This window comes from Scardinius erythrophthalmus (genome assembly GCF_964197995.2).
Source record: "Scardinius erythrophthalmus genome assembly, chromosome: 24".
In the NCBI taxonomy this organism is placed as follows: domain Eukaryota; kingdom Metazoa; phylum Chordata; class Actinopteri; order Cypriniformes; family Leuciscidae; genus Scardinius; species Scardinius erythrophthalmus.
In genome coordinates, this window is record NC_138244.1 from 14836099 (window position 1) to 14861694 (window position 25596).

Here is a 25596-nt window from a genome sequence, read left to right on the forward strand (position 1 = left end):
GAAAATTAACATTTCAAATAGAAAATTGTAAAGAAATATTGCAAAAGGCTCAAGGCGTGATTTGTAGTCAGATCAGCCCCAGATGTTATCCAGACACTCAGCATTATGTATTTTTCTGTATTATGTATTTTTTTCTGTTTTTTTTCTGAGCATTTGATGTTTTGTATTGATTATCTTTGAATTGATTATGTAATTGGCATGATACATTTACCTGAATATTAATAAATTGTAACATTTGAATTTATTCTGACTTACTCTGAAATTATTTACTCTAGTAGATTACTTGAATTCCTTAACACCACAAATCTAAGCTCAGGTTAGTTAAGAGCCTAAAATACAGCTTAGGTGGAGCAGAGACTGAAGACTGATGTTTTAGAGCTCTGACTAAAACATTGGCATTAGTCATGTATACTTAGACTGTAGAGGCTAATAATGGGTTCCCTTTCGAGAGGTCTCTCGTATTGCATAAGCTATCTTACGCTATGGGAAAAACTCCTTTTCTCGAGAATATTGAAGCAAATCTTTAAAACGCATTGCAGCTGCACAGCATACACGAATGAACGGACAGAGCGGTCATTGGCTGTGCTGCGGCAACTGCACGAACCTATGGCGAGGCGGCTCAGACGCGCGAACCAATGAGGACACTTCGCTCCCTAGCACGTCAGAGCCCGCCAGAATGGGCGCGGCCGAAGGCTATAAAGCACCCATCTCGAGCCATGTAAATCTAGATTTTAACTTCTTCAGCGAATCTCCACTTCGCTGACCTCCGGAATAAAGCTACAAGCCGCCGTCGAAAAGCCTTCAGCGGATCAGCTCCTGCTTCGCAGTTTGAGGACGCCGGCTCTACCGTCGCCACCTTCAACCTGCTGTTCTGCTCTGCCATCCGGCGCGCTATTTCCTTTACAAACGCAATTGTTTAGTGTGCTCGCAGCTGCGTCACACTCTAAAAGAGAAATTTCTGAGGCGTTGTTAAATCAAATGCCTCGCACCTCATGCGCCTCGTGCAGAGGCCCTCTCTTCGGTGGAGACCTGCAAATCCTCTGCATCTCCTGCCTGGAACGCGACCACGCAGAAGCTGCACTCGCCAAGGGCGGCTGCCCTGAGTGCGATGTCCGGGATCTCTCCACCCTGTGGGCTCGACTGGCCGTCTTCACGGAGGACGACCCTGCACTTCCCGCTCTCTTTCTCCCTTTGACTGAGCCGCGCAAAAAGAAGCGCCGTTCGCAAAGGATGCCAGAGCGGACGGAGACCAGCGAACACACGCCGGCTCACTCCCCGCGTGTCTCGCTCTCTCCGGAGGAAACCCCCTCGCCGGTCCTGTTCACGCGGGCGGACCAGCGCCCCTCTCTCCGAGCGGCTGGTCTCGTCTCTTTCGGGGCTTCGGACGAGGAAGAGGATACGGATGACAGCCTTTCTCTTGCTGCATCCGACGTTGAGTGGGCAGGCTCCGTTTCCGACCCCGCGCCTTCGACACAAGCTAGCGCGAAGATTTCCGACCACACGGAAGTTGTTCGCTACCTGACCAGGGCCGTTGAAGACCTCGGGCTCGACTGGTCTTCGCCTGAGGAGCCCACACGAAGCAGGTTGGATGAGTGGTTCCTGCAGGGGCGCTGGCTGGCCCCTCAGCAGAGACCCACCCCCTTCTTCCCTGAAGTACATGACGAGCTGACTAAGTCATGGAATGCACCGCACTCAACTCACTTAAAGCCTTCCTTCTCCCCGACGCTCTCCTCTGTGGACGGCGCGAAGGAGAAAGGCTACGAGGCGATCCCCCCCCTCGAAGAGGCGGTGGCCGCTCACCTCTGCCCGCCCACCGCTGCAGGATGGAAGGCCAAAGCTTCGCATCCATCGAAGCCCTGCCGCACCACGTCAGCTCTCGTCGGTCGTGCATACCCCGCCGCCGGCCAAGCTGCCTCGGCACTACACACCATGGCCGTCCTCTAGGTTTTTCAGGCCAAACTTCTCCAGACACATTGGACGAGTCTGGACCTGAACCGGAAGCTATTAAGGACCTCCGCAGCGCCACAGATCTGGCCCTGCGAGCCACTAAAGCGACAGCTCAGTCAATTGGCCGAAGCATGGCTATCTTGACGGTGCTTGAGCGGCATCTCTGGTTAAACTTGACGGAGATGAAAGACGCAGACAAGGTAGCTTTCCTCGACTCCCCTATTTCCACCGCCGGTCTTTTCGGCCCAGCGGTCAAAGGGTTTGCGGAGCGTTACACCGAGGCTCAGAAGGCGTCGCAGGCTATGCGTCACTTTCTCCCTAAACGCTCCAGCTCCTCCTCGAGTCGCCAGAGGAAGGCGCCACCGCCCTCTCAGCACGTGAGAGCAGCGCCGCCGGTCTCCCAGCCCCGCCCAGCGGCTGAAGTCCAAAACCGCTCTCGCTCTGCTAAGCGCCAGCAGTTCCCTGAGAAGCGGGGACCCTGACCCAGGATTGTGTTGGACCCTGCGCCTCCCAAGTCTTCCTAGCTGTGGGAAGAAAAAGGGAGAAATTGAGTCTCGCCGAGGCCTGACCAATCTCCCGAAAACCTTGAATACATTCCCCAGTTCCCTCCTTTTAGGCGACTGGAAATGTCAGTACTGCAGTCAATGGGTCTGTTGTAAAACACGCACACCACCTGCAAACAAACGCCGTTTTCACGGCGACACAAATAAAACACGAAAAGAGCACTTTTCTGTCTGCGTCATATGTAGATCATGTGTCCACTGTAAAGTACGCACAACTACACACAAGCACTGTTCCCACAGTCCCAAGTTTTACCCCAGCTCATGCTGGAAGTGTAATAAATGTAGTGCGCGTGCCCACTATGAAGTGTGCATCGCTACATATAAACACTGCCAACAAAATATTAACTCTCCCCCCAACCAGCGCGGGAGAGATAATAAACGTAGATTGTGTGCCCACTGTACAGAACGCACCTCTACACAAAAAAACTGTTCCCCGATCAGTTTCTCATCCGGCTCACGCTGGAACTGTATTAAAGGGTGCGCCCACAGTAAAGCGCGCGCCCCTATACATGAGCGCTGTTCACACAGCAGCAAACACACAATGCGGCTGGACGGCCGGGTCCCTGTCTCACAGCGGCCCGTCTCCAGTTTTCATTCAACCCCTAGCTGTGCGGGCCAAAACCTGGGAGGCTATCCCCGGTATATCAGAGTGGGTGTTGAACATAATAAAACGAGGTTACTCGCTACAGTTCGCTCGCAGACCACCGCGCTTTTCAGCCGTGATGTTCTCTCCATGTTGCCATGTTCTTCGCACAGAAGTGTCGAAACTGTTAGAAAAGGGAGCTGTCGAACCAGTCCCCTTTTCTCAAAGCGAGTCGGGCTTCTACAGCCGTTACTTCCTCGTTCCAAAGAAGGATGGCGGTCTCAGACCCATTCTAGTCCTCAGACACCTGAACAAGGCGCTGATGACGCGTCTGTTCAGGATGCTGACAACCAAGCATATCCTCGCGCAAATTCGCCAGGGAGATTGGTTTTTCTCAGTGGATCTGAAAGATGCTTATTTTCACATCCAAATATCACCCCATCACAGGCCATTCCTGAGATTCACCTTCGAGGGGCAGGCTTACCAGTACACGGTACTTCCCTTCGGCCTATCGCTAGCACCTCGTACATTTACGAAGTGTATAGAAGCAGCACTTACCCCCCTGAGACAGCGGGGAGTGCGAGTGTTGAACTACCTCAACGATTGGCTGATTATAGCTCAATCGGAGGCACAACTGATAACTCACAGATCCTGGCTCCTCAGCCATCTAGAATGCCTGGGGCTCAGGATCAACACTTCCAAGAGCACACTGTCCCCCAGCCAGAATATTTCTTTCCTGGGTATGGTGATAGACTCTATACAAATGAAAGCGCGCCTCACACGGGAGCGCGTGCTCACCATTCAACGCATAGCGGCATCTTTCAGAACGGGCGCTCTCGCTCCTCTCAAAAGATTTCAGAGGATGTTAGGTCTCATGGCCTCAGCATCATCAGTACTCCAGCTAGGACTACTGCACATGCGTCCTCTTCAGCGCTGGCTAAAACCCCTCGTACCAGCTCACGCGTGGCGATCGGGCCACTTACTGATCAGAGCGAGTCACGGCTGTATAAAAGCCCTGACTCCCTGGAAAGCGACCGACTGGTTGCAGTCTGGCATGAGTATGGGTGTGGTTTCAAAGAGAAAAGTGATCTCGACAGATGCCTCCAACCTAGGTTGGGGAGCCCTTTACGAGGGCAGGCCGGTCTCTGGCCTTTGGTCAAGCCCAGAGAAGCGCGTACATATAAACTGTCTAGAGATGAGAGCGGTTGCTCTATCACTCAAGGCTTTTCTCCCATACCTAAAAGGCCACCATATGTCCTGGTCCGAATGGACAACATGGCAGTGCTGTCTTACATAAATCGCCAGGGCGGTCTCAGGTCAAGCAACCTGCACACCATTGCCAAGAGTCTCATCATATGGGCTCAGCACAACCTGCGCTCGCTGAGGGCAGCGCACGTGCCAGGCATCCTGAACCAGGGCGCGGATATGTTATCCAGAGACAAAATTCCCGCTGGGGAATGGTCCCTTCACCCTCAGATGGTTCAGCTAATCTGGAGCATCTTCGGCGAGGCAGAGGTCGACCTCTTCGCTTCAGAAGACAATGCTCGTTGCCAAACATACTTCTCAAAGAGCAAGGACGCGCTCGTCCACGACTGGCCGAGCTGTCCGCTATATGCTTTTCCCCCGATCGCAATGCTCCCACAGGTCATCAAGAGGATCAGGGAAAGCAAGTGTGCAGTGCTACTAATAGCCCCTCTCTGGAAGACCCAGTTATGGTTCTCCGAGTTGGCACAACTGCTGGAAACAGCCCCTTGGTCGATTCCTCTAAAGAGAGACCTCCTCACACAGGCGAACGGGAAAATTTGGCATCCCCGTCCCGACTTGTGGGCCCTTCATGTATGGCCCCTCAACGGGTACCCGGGGTGTCTCCCGGATAGGGTGCTAAAAACCATCACTGAGGCTAGAGCGCCCTCAACCAGGCGCCTCTATGCTCAAAAGTGGGCAGTGTTCTCCAGCTGGTGCACAACACGGAACCTGGACCCATGCTCATGCGAGGTACCAAGTGTGCTCATTTTTTTACAAGAGATCCTGGACGCGGGTCGCACCCCCTCCACGCTCAAAGTATATGTGGTGGCCATAACAGCATATCATGCTCTTGTGGCCGGACATTCACTGGGAAGGAACAAACTCATCGTGCGCTTCCTTAAAGGGGCAAGGAGGCTGAATCCCTCGCGACCCCCCTCTGTGCCTATCTGGGACCACTCCACGGCCCTGTAAGTGCTGAAGGGCGCCCCGTTCGAGCCGCTTCGGTCTGCAGACCTGAAGCATCTCTCGCTCAAAACCTCTCTTTTACTGGCGCTCCTGTGACCGGTCTTTGTTGGAACTCTGCGTTGTGTTGATAGAGTGAGATTCATACCTGCATGAATAAAAAGAAAAGATCAATACAAGCTCGACTCTGGGGGCTTCTCTCACAGTTTAGCCTGTCAGTGAAAGGCATTATTTTAGCCAACAGAGCTTGCACACTCATGCTTACATTAATGAATTCTCTCCAACAATACATGCTTTAACTCATAACATAATTCACACAAACTTCATACATGTTTGAATACGATTAAAGTGCATTTCAGAACAAATTACATGTTATACTACATTAAACAAAACTCATTTCAAACTTTTCAGACAGAGCGTCAGTAAAACCCACCTCTCTTCAGTCGCATTTACCGCAAACTGAAGGAGAGCAACCGGAACATGAAAGAACATTGCAAAGAGTCTTAAAGGAGCCACGCACCGTATTACCGTATTTTCCGGACTATAAGTCGCACTTTTTTTCATAGTTTGGCTGGTCCTGCGACTTATATTCAGGTGCGACTTCTATATAAAAATTAATTAAGACTGAGATGAACCAAGAGAAAACATTACCGTCTACAGCCGCGAGAGGGCGCTCTAGTTGGCGGAGTTATTCAGAAGCGACACCATATGAAGAAAATTCAATGGATTCAGTGATGTGGAATGAGATCGCGGGAGCTTGGTGAACTTGTTTACTGGTAACTTGCTTGTTGGACTCCCTAGCTTATGTTAATTTAGCCTATTCCGCCTCCCAGGTATATGTTCTTTATGCTATTGTGTAACTTAGCTGAATAACTGTTAATGTGTTGCGTTAACATACCGGACACCTACTCAGCCTGTTGTTCTGTGTGCTACTGTGTAGTTGAATAACTTGCCTTTCCAGATTAAATGTCTGTTCTTGGTCTTGGATTTTGTGAAATAAATTTCTAAATAAATGCGACTTATACTCCAGTGCGACTTATATATGTTTTTTTCCTCTTCATGACGCATTTTTTGACTGATGTGACTTATACTCCGGAGCGACTTATAGTCCAGAAAATACGGTAAACAAAACAGAAAAATGACCGTGTAACCATAGAAATATGACATCTCAATTAATAGAAATCAATATTAGAAGAATAAATAAAATTCCAGAATACAAAATAATGAAAGAAACATAACAAATGATAATAACAAAGGGAGATTTTGAGTGAAATTAATTCATAAATATAACATCTGTTACACTCGCTTCAGTTAAGAGAGTGGCCGATCTGCACACGCTGTCAGTGAGCGCGTCCTGTCTTGAGTTTGGACCTAACGACTGCAGAGCTGTCCTTAGGCCAAGACATGGGTATATATTTCTAAAGTGCTCTCTACCCCCGTCAGAGCACAGGTTATTTCCCTAACAGCTCTCTCCTCACCAGAGGACGAAAGAGACGCGAATTTAATCTGAGCCGTCAGGGCTTTTAGAGTTTATTCTGGAGCGTTCTGCCTCATTCAGACAGTCAGAACAGCTTTTTGTATGCTTTGGAGGCCGCACCAAGGGGCTCGCTGTCTCAAAGCAGAGATTATCGCACTGGCTTATGAGTCTAAGGGCCTTCTTTGCCCCTTAGGCGTCAGAGCTCATTCCACGAGAGGCATGGCCTCGTCATGGGCTTGGTCGAGTGGAATACCCATTGAAGATATTTGTGCGGCGGCCGGCTGGGCCTCGCCGTCCACATTTATCAGGTATTATAACTTGGAAGTTCCCAATATACATACTAGGGTTCTTTCAATATGAAAGGTGTAAGCACAAAACCCCTTCAACTCGGACCCGATATGTATCCGTTCCGGGTTTAACTCGAACTACGGTTCTCATACATATATATATATATTTACATCATACAGTGTGGCCTTCGGCCGCGCCCATTCTGGCGGGCTCTGACGTGCTAGGGCGCAAAGTGTCCTCATTGGTTCGCAAGTCTGAGCCACCTCGCCATAGGTTCGTGCAGATGCCGCAGCACAGCCAATGACCGCTCTGTCCGTTCATTCGTGTATGCTGTGCAGCTGCACTGCGTTTTTTTTTTTTTTTACTTATTTTTTATTTTGAATATTCTTCAGATCTCCTTTTACAGCAATTACTTCCACACAGAAACAATTTATTTTACAGGGGATCATAACATTCACGTATTCTTACATATATAATCAATTCCCCAGAAAAATATTTCCAATAACAAGAAAAAGAAGAAATACAAAATAATTAACATCATTTAAAGTAAACAATATGAACAAAACAAACAACAACTTAAAACTAAACATGGGTTGTATACAAATTCCCCTGGCAAATATAACCTGGGTTAGTTCTAATAATCTTCCATCACCGTCAATATTGGTGCCCATCTTTCAATCAAAAGTTCCCTCTGTAATCTCAGTGAATATGTGATTTTTTCCATAGTGTAAATATTTCTCAAAATTGTTAGCCATTTAGCTTGGTTTGGCGACTCATTTTTAAGCCACTTTATTGTAATTGCTTTCTTTGCTGCTATCAGTAATATTTGTAATAAATACATATTTTTCCTACTGTGTATCTGTATCGGTTTCACCCCTAGAATTGCTACCAGAGGATCTCTTATCAGTTCAACATTCAATACTTTATTAATATATGTAAAGATGGATTTCCAAAAGTTATCCAACAATGGGCATTGCCAAAAAATATGTGAGTGAGTAGCCGTTGTCTCTCCACACCCCCTCCAACATTGACTTGATTGATTCGGATTCATTTTAGCCACAACTTGTGGTGTTATGAAAAATCTGTTATTTATTTTCCATTGAAATTCCTTCCACAAATTGGCGTTCGTGACTTTGTGAGCCTGAGTACATATCTCTAACCAAACTTCTTCACTTATTTCGAGCCATAGCTCCCTCATCCACTTGTCTTTCACATAAAATGAGTTATCTTTTGTCATTGAAGCAAGGATTTTATAAACATTGGTTATTGGTTTCCTCATACGTTCTCCGCCCTGAATTTTTAATAAATACTGTTCTATAAGGGAGGGCTCTATTAATCTATTCCAGTTTGGGTGCTTCAGTATGAAACTTCTTAATTGTAGATACCTGAAAAAATCTGTTCTTGGTAATTTAAAATCTGTTCTCAGTTGATCGAATGATTTAAAGATGTTATTACTAAATAATTGGTGTACATAATGAAGGTTCAAAAGTTTCCAGTTTTTGAATCTTATATCAAGACTCAATGGAAGAAAATTTCTAATGTGAATAATTGAACTCAAAACGGAGAGATCTCCTGTTAACTTAAACATTTTTTGTATTTCCTTCCAAGCTACACATGTTGTGTTTGACCATTCTCCCAAAAGATCTCTGGTGGATTTAATCCCATTAAAGGGAATCACTGACAAAGGCATATCAGGGCTGTAACTTTTTTCTATACTGAGCCATCTTGTACTAGTGTCATCTGATAACCACACTATCATCGCACGTAGTTGTGACGCTAACCAGTAATGTTTCAAGTTTGGTACGCCTAGACCCCCTTTATTTTTTCCAAGTTGTAAGACTTTATATCTGACTCTGGGTCTCCTACCCTGCCATATAAATCTTGAGATGAGACGATCCAGAAGACTAAAAGTAGATTTAGGTGGAGAGATTGGTAGGGTTTGAAAAAGAAAGAGGAGCCTCGGGAGAACATTCATCCTAATAGCTTCCACCCTGCCTATTAAAGTAAGGGGAAGTGTATTCCAGCGGTTCAAGTCTTGTTAAATTTTATCTATTAATTTAATATAGTTACTTTGATATAAACTAAGGTCAGGGGGTATATTTATTCCCAAATATCTAATACCCTCCCTGGGCCATCTAAATGAGAAAGCAGATTTAATCTGCGGGGTAACCAAATTGTTTATGGGGAGTGCTTCTGTCTTAGTCACATTTATTTTGTAACCTGAGTAAAATCAAAAGGTCTCAATACATTTCATTAAATTTGGGACAGATTTTGTGGGATCTGAGATATACACAATTACATCGTCTGCGTATAGTGACAACCTATGTTCCTCTCCGTGCACCTCTATACCACTAATATCTGTACTATCTCGTATTATTTGTGCAAGGGGTTCTATACTAAGGGCAAAAAGGAGAGGCGAAAGAGGGTCCCCTTGCCTGCAACCCCTCCCCAACAGAAATTTTTGTGAGAAACACCCATTTACCCTTACTGACGCTTTTGGAGATGAGCACAACAGTTGGACCCATTTAACAAAGCCAGGACCTAGACCGTATTTTTTCAAAACTCTAAAAAGGAAAGGCCAGGAGACACGGTCGAATGCTTTTTCTGCGTCCAGAGCCAGTGCCATACATGGCATTGGTTTCGATTTGGCATAAGACATAACATTCAGTAACCGACGAATATTATCAGACAGCTGGCGACCAGTAATAAAGCCTGTCTGGTCCGGGTGTACTAGAGTTGTAATAACCATTTTAAGTCTTTTTGTCAGTATGGAGGTCAATATTTTACAGTCAGAATTTTAAAGCGCTATGGGTCTATATGAGCTGCACTCTGTAGGGTCCTTTCCCTCCTTATGTACAACTGAAATTATTGTCTCTTTCCAATTTGGTGGGAATTCCCCCTTTTCAAATGCATACGCATAAGCTTTCTTTAACATAGGGCTTATGTCTTCCACAAAGGCTTTATAAAATTCGTTACAGTATCCATCCCAGCCCGGACTTTTACCGTTTTTTAACCCCTTGATTGTTTCCACTATTTCTTCTCTTGTAATGGGTCGATCTATAGCTTGTGAATCTTCCTCTGATAGCTTTGGCAGATTTATACCCTCTAAGTAGGCATCAATTTTTTCAAATTCTGTGCATGTGTCCATATTGGAGTACAATTTCTTATAGAAAGTGGCAAAAGCTCCTGATATCTCATCTGGCTTATACATAAATGGCTTATCTGGATCGTTTTTTTTTTTTTTTTCTGTACAACAGTTAGGCTCATCTGTTTTTTAAGTTGGAATGCTAATAATTTACTAGCTCTACTCCCATGCTCATAATATCGCTGTTTTAAGAATCTTAAATTTCTCTCAGTATTATCTGTGAGCAAATCTCCCAAGGCTCTCCTGGCTTCATTGAGCAGAGTTAAATCATTTGTAGATAGTTGACTTTTATGTCTCTGTTCTAACTGTTTAATTTGTTCTTCAAGTTCTTTACGTTTGGCTTCTCTAAGTCTCGCCTTAGCTGATGCAAACGAGATTATTTTCCCCTTCAAAACTACCTTAGCCGCCTCCCACAAGATCACTGGTGACGTCTCACTCGTGTCGTTAAAGTGGAGGTATTGGGCCAATTCCGCCTTTATATGATCTTTAAATGCATTATCGTTTAAAAGTGAAACATTTAGGCGCCATAGACTTGGACTATAACACCTACCCAAATCCCAAATCAAACTAACTGGGGCATGGTCACTTAAGGTTATGTTATGTATTTTACAATCCTGAACCCTGTGAGATTCATTTTTAGCGACAAAAAAATAATCAATCCTGGAATATGAGGAGTGTGGGTTTGAATAAAACGTGTAATCCCGGTCTCTTGGGTGTATATGTCTCCATGCGTCGATCAGACCGATGTCCTCCATCATTTGCTTTAGAATCCTACTTGCCCCTGAAGGCGTAGCAAATGATGGTGGGTTTTTATCCATCCTATTTGACAAAATGCAGTTAAAATCACCTCCAATCAAAATGATTCCTTTAGCTTTTTCTATAATCATTTCACTAATTTTCTTAAAAATTTTAGGATTGCTTTCATTTGGAGCATAGATATACAGCATAGAGACAGTCACACCACATATGGACCCATTTACCAAAATAAATCTCCCTTCTTTATCCGTAATTTCTGAATGTAAACAAAACTGCAGCGAACTGTGTAACAAAATTGCCACCCCACATCTTCTCCCTGAACCATGAGATGAAAAATACACTTGGCTGGCCCATGACCTTTTAAGTTTCATATGTTCAGAGTCTGATAGGTGGCTTTCCTGTATAAAGGCTATAGTACACTTAAGATGTTTAAGCTCATTGATAATTTTTTTCCTTTTTATGGGGTTATGTAAGCCCTTAACATTATAGCTAATTACTCTTATGCTGTCCATTAACGTTTACGTATGCAAACCATTTATCACACATTGCAGTTCTATATGATCTTGGGGCTCATTGTTATACATATCCCATGTTATAAAATAAAACATTAACACGAACACTGTAACTATATACATAATAACGTTCTGCATCCAGACTTTCCAATTTGTTCACCCATAAACATATGGGTCTTCCTTGCAGTAACATTAACAAATCAATATAAAGCACTTGAGTCGACCATGAGAAAAAAAATTAAATTGCAAGGAAGTGAAGGATTATCCAGAGCCTCCATAAGGGAGTCTTGGGCCTTGACTGCAAGTTCGTTATTGCCGTCCCGCATTAAATCTGTGTCCCCTCCAACCATCACAGATGTCCTGCGTTTATGTCTCCCACTCGTCAGCATTTAAAAAAATAAAAAGTATTATTTTTTTTTTTTTTTTACAAAAATAAAAGTTATTCTTTATCCGCCACTGAAGATAATTTAGCGCCATTTCCTTTATACCCATAAAGTCATCCCGCAAGATAGAAACCATGGGTCTCTCCTCACCGAAGGCAAGCTTAATTTTTTGCAGTTCTGTTATTTCACAATGCAATTAGTCTATGCCCCAGATATCGTCCGGGGTGTAATTGTAGAAATGTTAGCCTTTAAAGTTCTTAAGCTGATATGAAAAAAAAAAAAAAACGCAGCAAGTAAAAAAAAAAAAAATATATATATATATATATATATATATATATATATAAAGAATAAAGAAAATAAAAAGGACTCTCGTAAACCAAGCAAAAACTCAGTAGCTTACCTCCCTAATAAAGTAGGGCGCCAAGTTATTATTACCCCCTCCATTATTACCAACAACTATCAGCAGTCAATTCTCAGCTCCACGCGCACAGGAACCCAGTCCTGACCCCTTCCACAGCCAATATCCCTCTGTTCTCCTTTTCTCCGCTAACCGAGGAAGAAGTATCCAGACTTCTCCTCTCCAGTCATCCTACCACCTGTCCTCTAGACCCCATCCCCTCACACCTTCTACAAGCCATCTCTCCCACACTTCTACCAGCACTCACACACATCATCAACTCATCCCTCCACACTGGCTCCTTTCCTACAGCATTCAAGCAGGCTCGGGTTACTCCACTGCTTAAAAACCAACACTAAACACATCATCTGTAGAGAATTACAGACCTATCTCTCTCCTACCATTCATTGCGAAAACACTTGAAAGAGCCGTTTTCAACCAAGTAACATCATTCTTGTCTCTTAACAACCAGCTGGATGTCAACCAATCCGGCTTCAAGAAAGGCCATTCAACTGAGACTGCATTACTGTCGGTCACAGAAGCCCTATGGATCGCAAAAGCTGCTTCCAAATCTTCAGTCCTCATTCTCCTGGATCTGTCTGCTGCCTTCGACACTGTAAATCATCAGATCCTTATGTCCACCCTCTCATCACTGGGCATCACAGGTACTCCTCTCCACTGGTTTGAGTCCTATCTCACAGGTAGGTCCTTCAGGGTCGCATGGAGAGGCGAGGTATCCAGAGCCCATCAACTGACCACAGGGGTTCCTCAGGGTACAGTTCTTGGTCCCCTCCTCTTCTCCATCTACACCACATCACTGGGACACATCATACAGGCACACGGCTTCTCCTACCACTGCTATGCTGATGACACACAGCTCTTCCTCTCGTTTCAACCAGATGATCCCACAGTAGCTGCACGGATCTCAAGCTGTCTGGCGGACATCTCGACATGGATGAAGGAACATCACCTGCAGCTCAACCTGGCAAAGACTGAGCTTCTCGTCCTCCCTGCCAATCCGTCTCTACAGCACGACTTCACTATCCAGCTAGACTCATCATCAATCACCCCATCAAGGTCGGTCAGAAATCTTGGAGTAACGTTTGACGACCAGCTGACTTTCAAAGATCACATTTCAAAGACAACCCGATCATGCAGGTTTGCACTGCACAACATCAGAAAGTTCAGGCCTTTCCTTACTGAGCATGCAACACAACTTCTCGTCCAGGCCCTGGTCATTTCTAGGCTTGACTACTGCAATGCTCTTCTGGCTGGACTTCCATCATGTGCAACCAAACCTCTACAGATGATCCAGAACGCTGCAGCTCGTCTTGTCTTCAACGAGCCCAAGAGGGCACACGTCACTCCTCTGTTCATCTCTCTGCACTGGCTACCTCTCGCTGCTCGCATCAAGTTCAAGGCATTGACGCTTGCTTACAGATCTATCACAGGCTCAGCTCCCTCCTACTTTCACTCACTCCTACGAGCCTACATCCCTACCAGAAGCCTACGATCGGCCAACGAGCGACGTCTCGTGGTTCCATCACAGAAAGCCACAAAATATCTTTCCAGAACATTCTCATACACAGCTCCATGCTGGTGGAACACTCTCCCCACCCTCATCCGGAATGCAGAATCCCTGACAACATTCAAAAGACAACTGAAACCCCATCTCTTCCGTGAGCACTTAACCTCTTAAAAAAAAAAAAAAAAAAAACCTTCCCTTTCCCTTTAAAAACCTCGCTTACCGGGCTTATGCTACTCTGAATAATGCCTGAACTTCGTATTTTGAGCACTTCTTGCGTTGTTTTTGCCTCTTCATGATTAGCTTAACTTAGTCCTAATCTGTAAGTCGCTTTGGATAAAAGCGTCTGCTAAATGACTAAATGTAAATGTAAATGTAAATGTCCCCGCCGCATCCGATGGAGTGCAGGGGGGGAGCGAGAATCAAAAAAAGGAGAAGAAAAGGGTCATGAAAGAGAAGAGATGTCACCATAGCTTCATCATTCGTCCCCTCCCAGACCAGCAATGAACTGATAGACATCAGCAGGCGTGTTGAAAGTGTGCGTACGTCCTCCATAGGTCACAAGCAACTTGGCTGGAAAAAGCATCCTGTGTTTGTCAACTCCCCTCTCCCTCAGCTTCTGCCGCACTTCATAGAAGTCTCGCTGTTGTTTATATACTTCAGCCGATAGATCCGGGTGAAACCTGATGCTGTTATTCTTGTAGGTTCGCGGGGAGGAGGCGGGGACGCGTGCCGATCCGGTAATACGGTGAGCCCTCTCCAATATCACCGGCGGCTGCACACTTAGATTTTCGGTAAACCATTTTTCCATAAAGGCGCAAGAATTTGTCCCCTCTTCCTTCTCTGGTATGCCCACGATTCTCATGTTATTGCGGCGGCTTCTGTTTTCCAGATCATCTGCCTTTGTTTCCAAAAACTTCACCTTTCCTTCCAGCGCACTGACTTTTGTTCGCAGGCCACTAATTGAATCCTCCGCCACGGAAACCCGTTCTTCAGCCTGCGTGATGCGCCCGTTGCATTCATGTATGTTCGCCTGAACATCCTTGATAGCCGTTAACACACCACTAACTTCTGTATGAAAGTCATGTTTGAGGGATTTAATGGCTTGCATAATATCGGCGCTGGTTACGTCGTTCACCTGCGCGCTGTCTGTGTCCAACGACATGGCGTCTCCTTCACTGTGTTCGGGTTCTGAGACACTGTCCTCGCCAACTTGAAAATCCAGAGAGTTGAGCGATTTCTTTTGCTTGTTCTTTGATTTTGATGATCCCCTGGGCATGTTACATTAGGTTAACTTTAAGTGGTTATAGAATAGCAGTTAGGCGGTTTTGCAGCAATTATCTGGAGTTCAGCGACGGAGCGGGGAGAAGTGCTGCCGCTCAGCTCGACGCCATAACCGGAAGTCCGCTGCACTGCGTTTTAAAGATTTGCTTCAATATTCTCGAGAAAAGGAATTTTTTACCATAACGTAAGCTAGCCTTACGCAATACTCGTTTCCTCATCTCAAGGAACCGAGGTTACGTTAGTAACCGAGACGTTTTCCGTTTAGAACAACTGGGTGTTAGACCAATCTAAATAGGGGTGAGCCTCAACCTCTAATTATTGTAATATTATTCTTACTAATTGTATGTGGAAAACCACGGCATGCTTATATAAAGTTACCATTAGAGGAAGTTAAGTTGGTCAGCTTGGCTCTATGGTAATGGTCATAACCTCTGGTTAGATATAGTCCTACCTTAATTAAGTGTGTTCAGATCTATGGGGACTAAATTATATATTCTAATGAGCAAATAGAGTGCAGCCGTCTAGATTATTAGTCAACCGCCTCTGTCTAATGACCGAGACTGACAAGTTTGTGAGTTTGAGATCCGAAATACCCGACCGGTAAAAGAATTAAAGTGTTAAAGGAATCCAAATGAACAAGTGTAATTTCAATAAGGAGTTAGATAGAATAATCAAAAGTAGATAAATTATTATATAATTGTCAATAATCAATTGGCATTCTAACCTAAATTTGAGGTCGTGATAAAATGGAGTCAGCTAACAGTTTAATTGGAATTAAATTACGTTGCCGCACTGAAAAGACGGAATGTGCAGAAACCTTCATCCGCTCATTGGAAACCATCTTTGGGCAGATCGGGCGGGCCCTACAAGAACAATACATAAGGTATAATACATTTTTTATTAAACTTTTGGTAAACTTTTTTAGATAGTGAAGCTAGTCTGACACTAGGCCTGACAAAACTAAGCCAGCTCTCTGTACACAACTCCATGTCATTTGATAATCAACTTCCTGACAGACAGACAGACTCGTGAGGCTAGGAATATTCACTTCCAACACCTACAGCACTGGTGCTCAACAAGGATGTGTGCTCTTCCCAATGCTCTTCTCCCTGTACTTCTCTGACACCTTTGTCAAACTCCTGAAATTTGCAGACACTACAGTCATTGGCCTCATCCACACCATACAAACAAGAGGTTGAACAACAGACCTGACAGGATAATTGGTGTGCACCTGCCAAACCTATAGGACATCTGCAGAGTGAAGAAACGGGCATGAATCATCATCACACACTTTCTCGACAGCCGTTTGCACTTCTGCACTCAGGCAGACATTACAGATCTCTGTGCACTAGAACATCTAGGTATAAAAACAGTTCTTTCCCTCAGGCTATCTCCTCCTTAAATAGCTAGCATACCAATTACTGCCAGTTTTTATATATGAATAATTCATTCCATGTTGTCCACCCCTTGTCCCGGCAGTCTTGGACAAGTTGCTGGTATTTGGCTTTTTTCCTCTCTGCAGCTTCCTCACAGCCCTCCTCCCACGGCACCGTCAACTCCACCAGGATGATCTTCTTTCCCTCTGGAGACCACATGATGATGTCGCCTTAGAGTTGTGGACAATACCGCCTCTGAGAAGTGAAGTTTCCTCCCAAGATCAACTTCCATTTCCCATCCCTAGGCTGACTGCAGGAGATTCTGCCTGGCTTGGCTGTGGACGACAGGTCTTTGGCCCTCTTTCACAAAGGTGATGGTGCTCAGCAGTGGTCTTGCTTTGGCTGGTTGTTTCTTCCTCCTTTCCTGCTCCAGGATATCTGCGAGCACCACCAACACCTTGTCATGGCGCCACCTGTATCTCCCCTGTGTTAATGCGATCTTACACCCTGACAGAATGTGCGCCATTGTTCCGTTCCCACCACACAACCTGCACAGTGGGTTCAAATTGACTGGGTCAGGTAAGGTGTCATACACTGCTCGGAGTAGAAAGGATATACGGAAGGGCTCCAGCCGCCACAGTTCACTCCATGTGATTGTTCTATTGGGGAGGGTCCACCTCGTCCAGGCGCCTTGGGTTGCGAGCTCGATGGATTTTGCTCTTCTCCCTTCTTCCTCAAGGACTTCATCCTGGATCATGGTTCTCTTCTCCCTAGGGGTGGACTTTGACCCCTGATGGAAATGTGCTGTTCCTAGACCCTGTCTTCCAGTGCAAGGGTTTCCGATAATGTCTTTGGTCACGAGAGAACATTTTGCCTGGTTAATTGCCGTTCTGGCGGCCCACTTACGGTCAGATCTTGTTCTGACTCCTGCTTCCCTGGTGAGTTGGTCTTGAGAGGCCCTATATGTCAGGGACAGTCTGCATTTGGCGACTTTAAACTCCTCCACCACTGAGGACAGGGGAAGCTGTAGCTGGCCCTTTTATTGCAAATCATTTTTTATATATATTTTTTCATCTTGTTTAAATATTCTTTTTATGCTCTTGTGTTTTCTATGTATTTATGTATCTATGTACCCGGAGCTCCTGGAAACTACAACAAATCCCTTGTGTGTTTGCACACACAGGCAACAGCCTGTACGTCTGCAGTCTGATGCAATTGTTAACTGTGATTACAAGTAGAGGAATTTAAGGAGTTACATTCAGGATTTTGTTAGGTCAGTGAATGTGGATGTTTCAAGCCAGAAGTGGCAGATTTGTCAACACTGTGATACGGAAGTATCTAAACTCCATGAGGGGGCCATTTGGATGTCCAGAGAGAGCTAGAGCTCGGCCCTGTTGGGCTCCAACCCAAATTAAATTCACTTTTCCACAAGATTCACTTCTCACAAGAACTGGCTCAATTCACTTCTTTGTTGAAGAAGAAGAGATCATAATAAATGTAGCATGAACTTAAACATTTACAAAGGAGGAAGAAATACTGCTGTGGCAGCAAAAGTTTGAGAAGGCAGCTGAAAATATCTACAATTTCAGTGCAAATGAATCAACTGAATTTAACTTATATAGGTTCACAAAGAGCACAGAAGAAAACATCCAAGCTTGGTCAATTAATATATATTAAATATATATTAAAGCGTGTATTTACATGTATAATATATATATTAATGTTAATGCAAAGTTTAATATTAACTGACAGTTAAATTAATTCTTAAGATATTATGATACTATAATTCATATGAATTAGCAGGGGAAAAAAACTAACAATTTTGTCTCTAAATTCTTTCATTAGAAACTGTTTTTAATTTGGAGCGGGAGAAACAGGGGGAGGGTCTTTACTGCATTAGATATGTCAGTTTGCTCACAGCTGATTGATCCAGTTTTTGTTTGCGATCTCTAACCCAGAATAAAATCTGCTCTGGAGCAGGGGCCTGATGTATAAACGTTGCATATGCACAAAATGGGCATAGAAATGTGCGTATGCAATTTTCTACACACAGGGATTTATAAAGAAAAATTAACTAGGCATAAATATTTGCGGACTCTCTAGACAGTACACACACTCTTTTATTGATGGAGCGAAGAAATTTTAAACTCATTTTTCCATTTGAACCTTTCCATTTCCACATTTAGATTAAATATACCACTCTTATTAAAGGAATTAAACACTGAAATTATATGAAATAATTATCCAGAAGCTTTTTTTTTTTAAATGAACTTTAATGGAAGTATTTGTAGTGGATGCTTTTGAACACATTTCCTGTGGCATGCTGTGATTTAATGTTGTAACTACAGCGAGGACTGCTTGGTGCAATTTATTTTCAACAAGTTTTTGATCATCGTGAGCTCATCATTGTATTATGAAAAGAAAAAGATTCACAATAGTTTGCCTTAGGATAAAAAGTTTCAGAGCAACTAAACTATATTAAAGCAGATGATGAGGTGCAACCACGGGAGTTCAAATATACATGACAAAAAAAAAAAGTCTCAAGGCAAAGTTATAAAGAGGTGAAGAATGCAAATGGTCATGAATGTACACTATTATATCTGTCCCTCATTCAGCTGTTACGTGAACGTAGCCTTAGTTTCACACAGATACGTGTTTTCTGGTGCCATTTTAAATGACCAAGCCATTTAAATCTCTTTCCACACAAAGAACAAAAATAACGTCTGACATCTGCATGACTTTTCAGATGTATCTGTAAGTGTGATGGCAAAATACATTTTTTATTACACTTATCACATTCAAATAGTCTTTCTTCAGAGTGAATGTGCAGGTGATTTTTGAAATTGCTCCTTTTTCTAGACTTCAGACTTTTGTAGACTTTTGTAGACTTTTTGTCACATTTAGAGCCCTGCGATTTCTTTCTAGAATGAGTTTGCAAATGACGCTTCAGGTATCCTTGACATGTGAAACTCTTCTTGCACTGAACACATCTATAAGGTTTCTCTCCAGTGTGACGTCTCATGTGAACCTGAAGGCTTGTGTTCCAATTGAAACTCTTTCCACAGTGAGAGCATGTGAAAGGCTTCTCTCCAGTGTGAATTCTCATGTGAACCTTAAGGTATCCTTTAAATCTGAAAGTCTTTCCACACTGCTGGCACTTCTCACCAGTGTGAATTATTATGTGCTTGTCAAGGCGTTTCTTGTCTGGGAATCTCCTTCCACAATGAGGACATTGCTCTCCTGAGTGAATCTTCATATGTAAATTAAGGCCATGGTAATAAATAAAACGTTTTCCACACTCAACACATACAAATGGCTTCTCTCCTGTGTGAGTTGTCATGTGATTCTTAAGATTTTGTTTTCGTCTGAAGCTCTTCCCACACAGTTCGCAGGTGTAAGGCTTCTCTCCAGTGTGAACTCTCATGTGTGCATTAAGGGTTGATTTATAATTAAAACCCTTTCCACACTGATCACATGTGAATGGTGCTTCGCCAGTGTGAACTCTCATGTGTGTAAGAAAGGTTGATTTATGATTGAAACTCTTCCCACACTGATCACATGTGAATGGTGTTTCTCCAGTGTGAATTCTCATGTGAATCTGAAGAGTTCCTTTTTGTGCAAAGCTCTTCCCACACAGTTCACAGGTGAACGGGCTTTCTCCAGTGTGTCTTCTCATGTGCGAAACCAGGGATGATTTATGTGTGAAACTTTTGCCGCACTCTTTGCATTCGTAAGGCCTCTCTCCAGTGTGAATCATCATGTGTCTCGTGAGGCTATTTTTATTGCAGAAACTCTTTTCACACTGATTACATTTAAAACGGTTGTCCCCTGTGTGAATCCTCATGTGGTTTTCAAGGCTTACTTTAATTTTGAAACTCTTTCCACACTGGTCACATTTGTAAGGCTTCTCTCCATTGTGAATTCTCATGTGGAGTCCAAGGTCATGTTTTTGATTGTAACTCTTTCCACACTGTTGGCAGGTGAAAAGCTTCTCTCCATTGTGAATTCTCATGTGAAGTACAAGGCTATATTTTTGTTTGTAACTCTTTTCACACTGTTCGCATTTGTAAGGCTTCTCTCCATTGTGAATTCCCATGTGGGCTCGAAGGCTGTCATGTTGTTTGAAACTCTTTCCACACTGAAAGCAGGTGAAAAAGCTTCCAGTTCCTGTCTTCGGAGCTCTTTCTTGTGAGAAACTCATTTTAGACTGTATGGATTTTTCTCTATTTTTGACATCATGCTTCTGATATTGATATTTCTCTTCGATTTCATTCAGTTCTTGACTCTCCTCTTTCAGTGTCATCAGGTCTAAAGCAAAAAAAGACAAGTTAACCCCAGTTTACCATCAAAATCAACAACATGCTATTGGATCTTTCGACAACATAGGCATTTGTCGACAAACATTTGCATGGTTTAGGTCTCATTTCTCTGATCTTTACCACCTTGCTTGTGTAAACGATGAGACATCTCATCAAACAAAAGTATGATTATTATACGAACATTATCATTCAATTTCACACTATGCTTATGACATTCGGTTTTTCATTTCCTCACAACAAGACCAAACTGCACAACATAGTAGTTTGCAGCGATTATTATTGATATTAGTGCTACATCAAGTTACTGTTAAAGGTGCCATGTGTAAGAATTGAGGTAAAAATATCCAAAAAATGAGCTACACGCATCAAAAGAATGAGAAGAAATAAGGGCAATGATGTCATTAAAAAAATGACAAGTTATAGTGCTGCAGAGATATCAACCTGAATTAGCATGCTAAATTACTAGCCACAGCCCGACAGGTGTCATAATACCAGTTTAGGCCATGGGAGGCGGTATGCGGGCAACATAACCACCAGCCAAACTGCAATACACAAATAACTCGCACGGCTTGTGGGCGTACTTGAACTTGATGTCAATCGTGTGGAAAGTACAGCCCACTATTACATTTCAGTTCAGGGAAGAGATTATCACCTGGCAGTATTATTTAAGGTTAAAAATAACTAAAATTAAATATAATGCATTTTTTTATTATAATAACAACTTTATTTAATGATATAAGTAAAAATATAATAAATATGTAGTATTGTAATATAGTACACATATATAGCACAATACTCTCTATAGCTCTTTTTTTCTTGCCAACTACGTGACCTATATTATGTTTATTAAATGGTTTTCCTGAGGTAAATCTGACATAATTGTTCTCCAGCTATGTTATTGACCTCTTCACGCTGATAAAAAACACTGATTGGTTAATATTATGTATGAGGAATACATTTTGGTAAGTTGTAGCCTACTGTATCTTTCAACAGTGTTCGTGTTTTTTTACTATTAGCTAGTAGAGATGGTCGTTTCACGTGCGCTAGGGATCTGTCGTGTAACATTTACAAGCGCCAAAACGGTATTTATTGTTTGAATTGCGTAATAAAATTGACAGAATCTGAGAGCTGAGATTTTTTTCATATCATAACTAACCTGCTCTGTCTAGTCTGTCGGTCTCCGTGTCCTCTTTGCTTCGCGATTTTTCTGTGCGTGAGAAAATTTATGTGTGGCGTGAGAGCGTGTGAAAAGTGTCAATTGCGTGTGTCTCACGGTGAATGCGTGAGAGTTGGCAGCTCTGGTTACGTTGGCGCTAGCTTGGTCAACATCAGAGAATGCTGTCTGTCAAATTAATGTAATTCAAACTAACAATAAAAATGTAATATGAACAAAACGAATATGAACATATTCACTGGTAAAGGTGAAGGGGAGTAGCTTGAAGATGTCATATTTCAAAATCACTTGACATCAAACAACGTTCCTCTGGAGTCAAAACGTCCTCTATTAGGAGTTGAGTTGGCTCAGCTTCGGCTATGGCTCTAGGGTCATTGTGAAGGTAGGGGCGGAGCTTAGAGACTATGCCGTTTCTCGGTTGTTACTCTAGAGTAGACCAACTCACTTTCTGGAGGTATACTGCCCCCATCTGGTATGGAATGTGGAGTATGAATTGAATTTTTGGCGGACATTACACAAGGCACCTTTAATATCAACAAAAAATCTAGATTATTTTTGATAATGAAAATAATCGCCAATACATTTTATTGTTGATTAATCTGCATGAAGTGCATGGAAAAATAATAATACTGCAATAACACAGACCAAAATATACAGTTGAGATCCTAAGTTTACATACACCTGCCTATTTTAACAATAGACAATGCATGCTGGGAGCCACCATATTATAAAACGAATGGTCCCAGCATGCATTGCAACATGAAGCATGTCACCATTGTTGAGATTCATAAGATGATTCTTAATGTTCGTGTGTGTGTCTCTACGTTTTCTTTTTTCGCAATGTATTTAGCAATTAAAATTCAGAATCTTTGGCAAAAAAAAAAAAAACTGTAAGTGGTAAAAATCTATATATATATATCACCTGATAATCTTTGTTTATGGCTTCCTTTGCAACAAATGAAGTGTTTTGGGCAACACTGTTACAAAGACAATGATTAACATAAATAAATATACAGTAAAAGGTAATTTTCCTCAGCTGTAGGCAAAGGCAAGTTTCAAATCAGTGCTTCTCTGGGAGACTAGCGCTAAATTAATCCCCTAGTTTAGCGCCATCTACTGTTTTAGAAGAGGAAGTTGCTCAACTGCATTTGTGAGAAAATCTGCCTGGACACATTTGTGAGAAAATCGAGCCGAGAGACCTCATAAAAAGCCAAGTGTCACACAATCATAAAAGACAGATATGCATTTGTATGCACTAGTTTTGGTATTTGTTCAAAGGTTACATGCAATTTGTAGGATGGTTTGTATTTATTTGTGAAGTATTATCTTGGCTCATTTATTTATATTTGTAAAACACAATACATATTTGTTACTCCACTACATTTTCACTCAAACTGACCTTTGAACTTGCACATTGCTTTGTGTTTGTTTGCGAGTCGAGTTTTCCTTTGCAAAGTAGATCGAGTTTGTTTGCAAAATGCTGGATTTGTTTGTTTAATTATGGCACATAATTCGCTCCATACTGCTGGTGGTTCCCATATGAATTTACTGTGAAGGGTGTTGAAACTAATCGTTGCATCATTGCATCACGATGAGGACGTGGACGATTCTACATCGATGCAGTAATAGACCATAATTGTATCAGCCTACTGACGTTTCTCTGATGTCATTCGTCACATACCTGCTACTCGCACAAGTGTAAAATGGCGGAGGGAGGCGAAACACAAAAGAGAGTAATTTAGTCACTATTTTAACATTTACAGTGTGTGAGCTTGTGTGTGTGTGTGTGTGCGGTCTTGCTTGTGTTAGTGACATGAGAAACAAGAGGAGATTTGTCAGAATAAAAAGTATTCATTTGATTTGAAAATGTAGTGAAGTAAAAGCTCCAAAATTAAAATACTCAAAGTAAAAATAAGTTAGAAAAAAAAAGCTACTTAGTAATTGTATATTCGTAATTTGTTACTCTACACCACTGGTTCAGAGAAAATGCTTAATGTGCAATTTAGCTCACTGTTTTCATATTCTGGGCTTCTGCTTGTCTGTACAAAGTATGCTTTATGAATAAGGTGTGTATTTTTATAAAAATTCTACATTTAATGTCTAGCATCTTCTCAGCTTCACAATCCATTTTAATGCCCAGGTATTCATCATGTACTGCGTTCCTCTTCGTCTCGCACACAGTTGTATCCGCACAGCTTTCAAAAGAAAACTGTTTGAATGAGCATGGATGCGCAGTAAAACTGTTTTTTTTTTTCAACATTCACCTTGTGCATACGCTGTTGTACACGAACCGTTGTGGAACATGGACAGCTGAAGTATAATTTGGGCCTTATTTCGCAACACAGAAGTAGCCTAAGCTATTTTCGGTGAAAATGCGTGAACTTTTGATTCATTAGCCAAATAGGTAAACAACTGGAAGAATAACCAAATGCAGTAAATGGTAAAATAATTTGCACTACAAACCAGTGGGTTTATGATTACGATAATAATTTAAATATGAAAACAAATAACAGTTTGTAATATCAATCAGCACAACGGTGGGTTTTTGTACAGCTACAATATTCGGAAGTGGATGAGACCAGAAGCCTTGACACATTTAAGTTACAAATGGCTGTATCTGATTACGTTAAAAATAAGGTAAATACAGACAAGAGAAAAGCCCTCTAGCGTCTATTTGCCGACATTGCTTGTAACCCACTGCTTTGAGAATGAAACCAACCTGTTTGTTCCTCAGTATCTTCTTGTTTCACTCTGAATGTTTCTTCAATCTTTATATCTTCACTCTCCTCTTTAATGAACGCCATCGTTATAATAGTGTGTCACATGGATCTCAGTCGCTTCAACAGGAGTTTTCCGGTGTGTTTGGACAATCTGTCATGTTAAAGATGAAAATAATTAACAGCAAGTAAAATAAATCCAAACTAATACTCTGGGTGCGTCTCAATCAGGTCCTTAGTTCAATAGTCAGCGCACTGGTAAGGGAGTCAGTCAGGGTGAAACTAGCATTAACAATTAATAAAGACAAACTGTACAGACACTTAACTTTGTTCATTATGATTTTCATTTGGTATTTAATGATTAGTGGATCACATTTAATAGATAATTATTGGGTGAATAATTTTAAGGGTTGCCAACAAGAACTCATAAGAGACAATTGTGGTTCTTTATTGTAAAATAAAGGACACTTACAATATGTGTACTGTACCACACAGTGTGTCATTTCAGTGTCTGCAGTTAAGTATCTGTATAAAAGGTGAAAACAAGTCATTCAACTAACTTGGAGTTTCAAAAGCTCTGTTGCTTCATCACTACTTGCAGTGACTTGATTCACGTTTACGATAAGCTGATTCAGGATATAGAGAGCAAACTGAGACGCACCTTTTCTCTTATTGTGCCTATGCGCTTTACTAATAAAAAATAACGCTCAATAATGTTCAATATGTATTCACTCATTTGTAAAGGAATTTATTCATTCCTCACAGTTATTGTAAAAAATACTAAGTTGTCTGAGGGGGTTACATTTATTTTAAAACGTTTTAAAACCATAAAAGCCACAGACCTTTCTTTTAGGCGACTCGCATCAGCTGCAGGAGCGTGGCGCCGCCTTATGACGCCATACTGTCCATCCAAAAGCGACGCGAGTCATCGCTGCGGGGCGT

At 42.6% G+C, this 25596-nt stretch overlaps 1 protein-coding gene across 2 annotated transcripts; it reads right to left on the reverse strand.

Annotated features, from left to right (window-relative positions):
* Positions 1–18554: 18554 nt before the first annotated feature.
* On the reverse strand, positions 18555–25596 carry LOC308684524 (uncharacterized protein). 2 transcript variants are annotated; one of them, XM_081355777.1, is made up of 4 exons: positions 25497–25535; positions 25127–25179; positions 24657–24808; positions 18555–20752 (listed from the first exon to the last, which is right to left on the reverse strand). In XM_081355777.1, exons 3-4 carry the CDS (start codon positions 24739–24741, stop codon positions 19056–19058), a joined length of 1782 nt encoding a protein of 593 aa, XP_081211903.1. In that variant the 5' UTR covers positions 24742–24808; positions 25127–25179; positions 25497–25535; the 3' UTR covers positions 18555–19055. The 2 variants fall into 2 exon arrangements, with proteins under 2 accessions (XP_081211903.1, XP_081211902.1); XM_081355776.1 differs by lacking the exon at positions 25127–25179 and having other exon boundaries at positions 25497–25596.

Bases quoted from the DNA above. Each gene is read 5' to 3' on its own strand.
- LOC308684524 (XM_081355776.1), bottom strand. From the start codon at position 24,741: ATGGCGTTCATTAAAGAGGAGAGTGAAGATATAAAGATTGAAGAAACA. The intron at 20,753-24,656 runs GTTGGTTTCATT...TTTTTGCTTTAG, and splicing joins AGATACTGAGGAACAAACAG to ACCTGATGACACTGAAAGAG.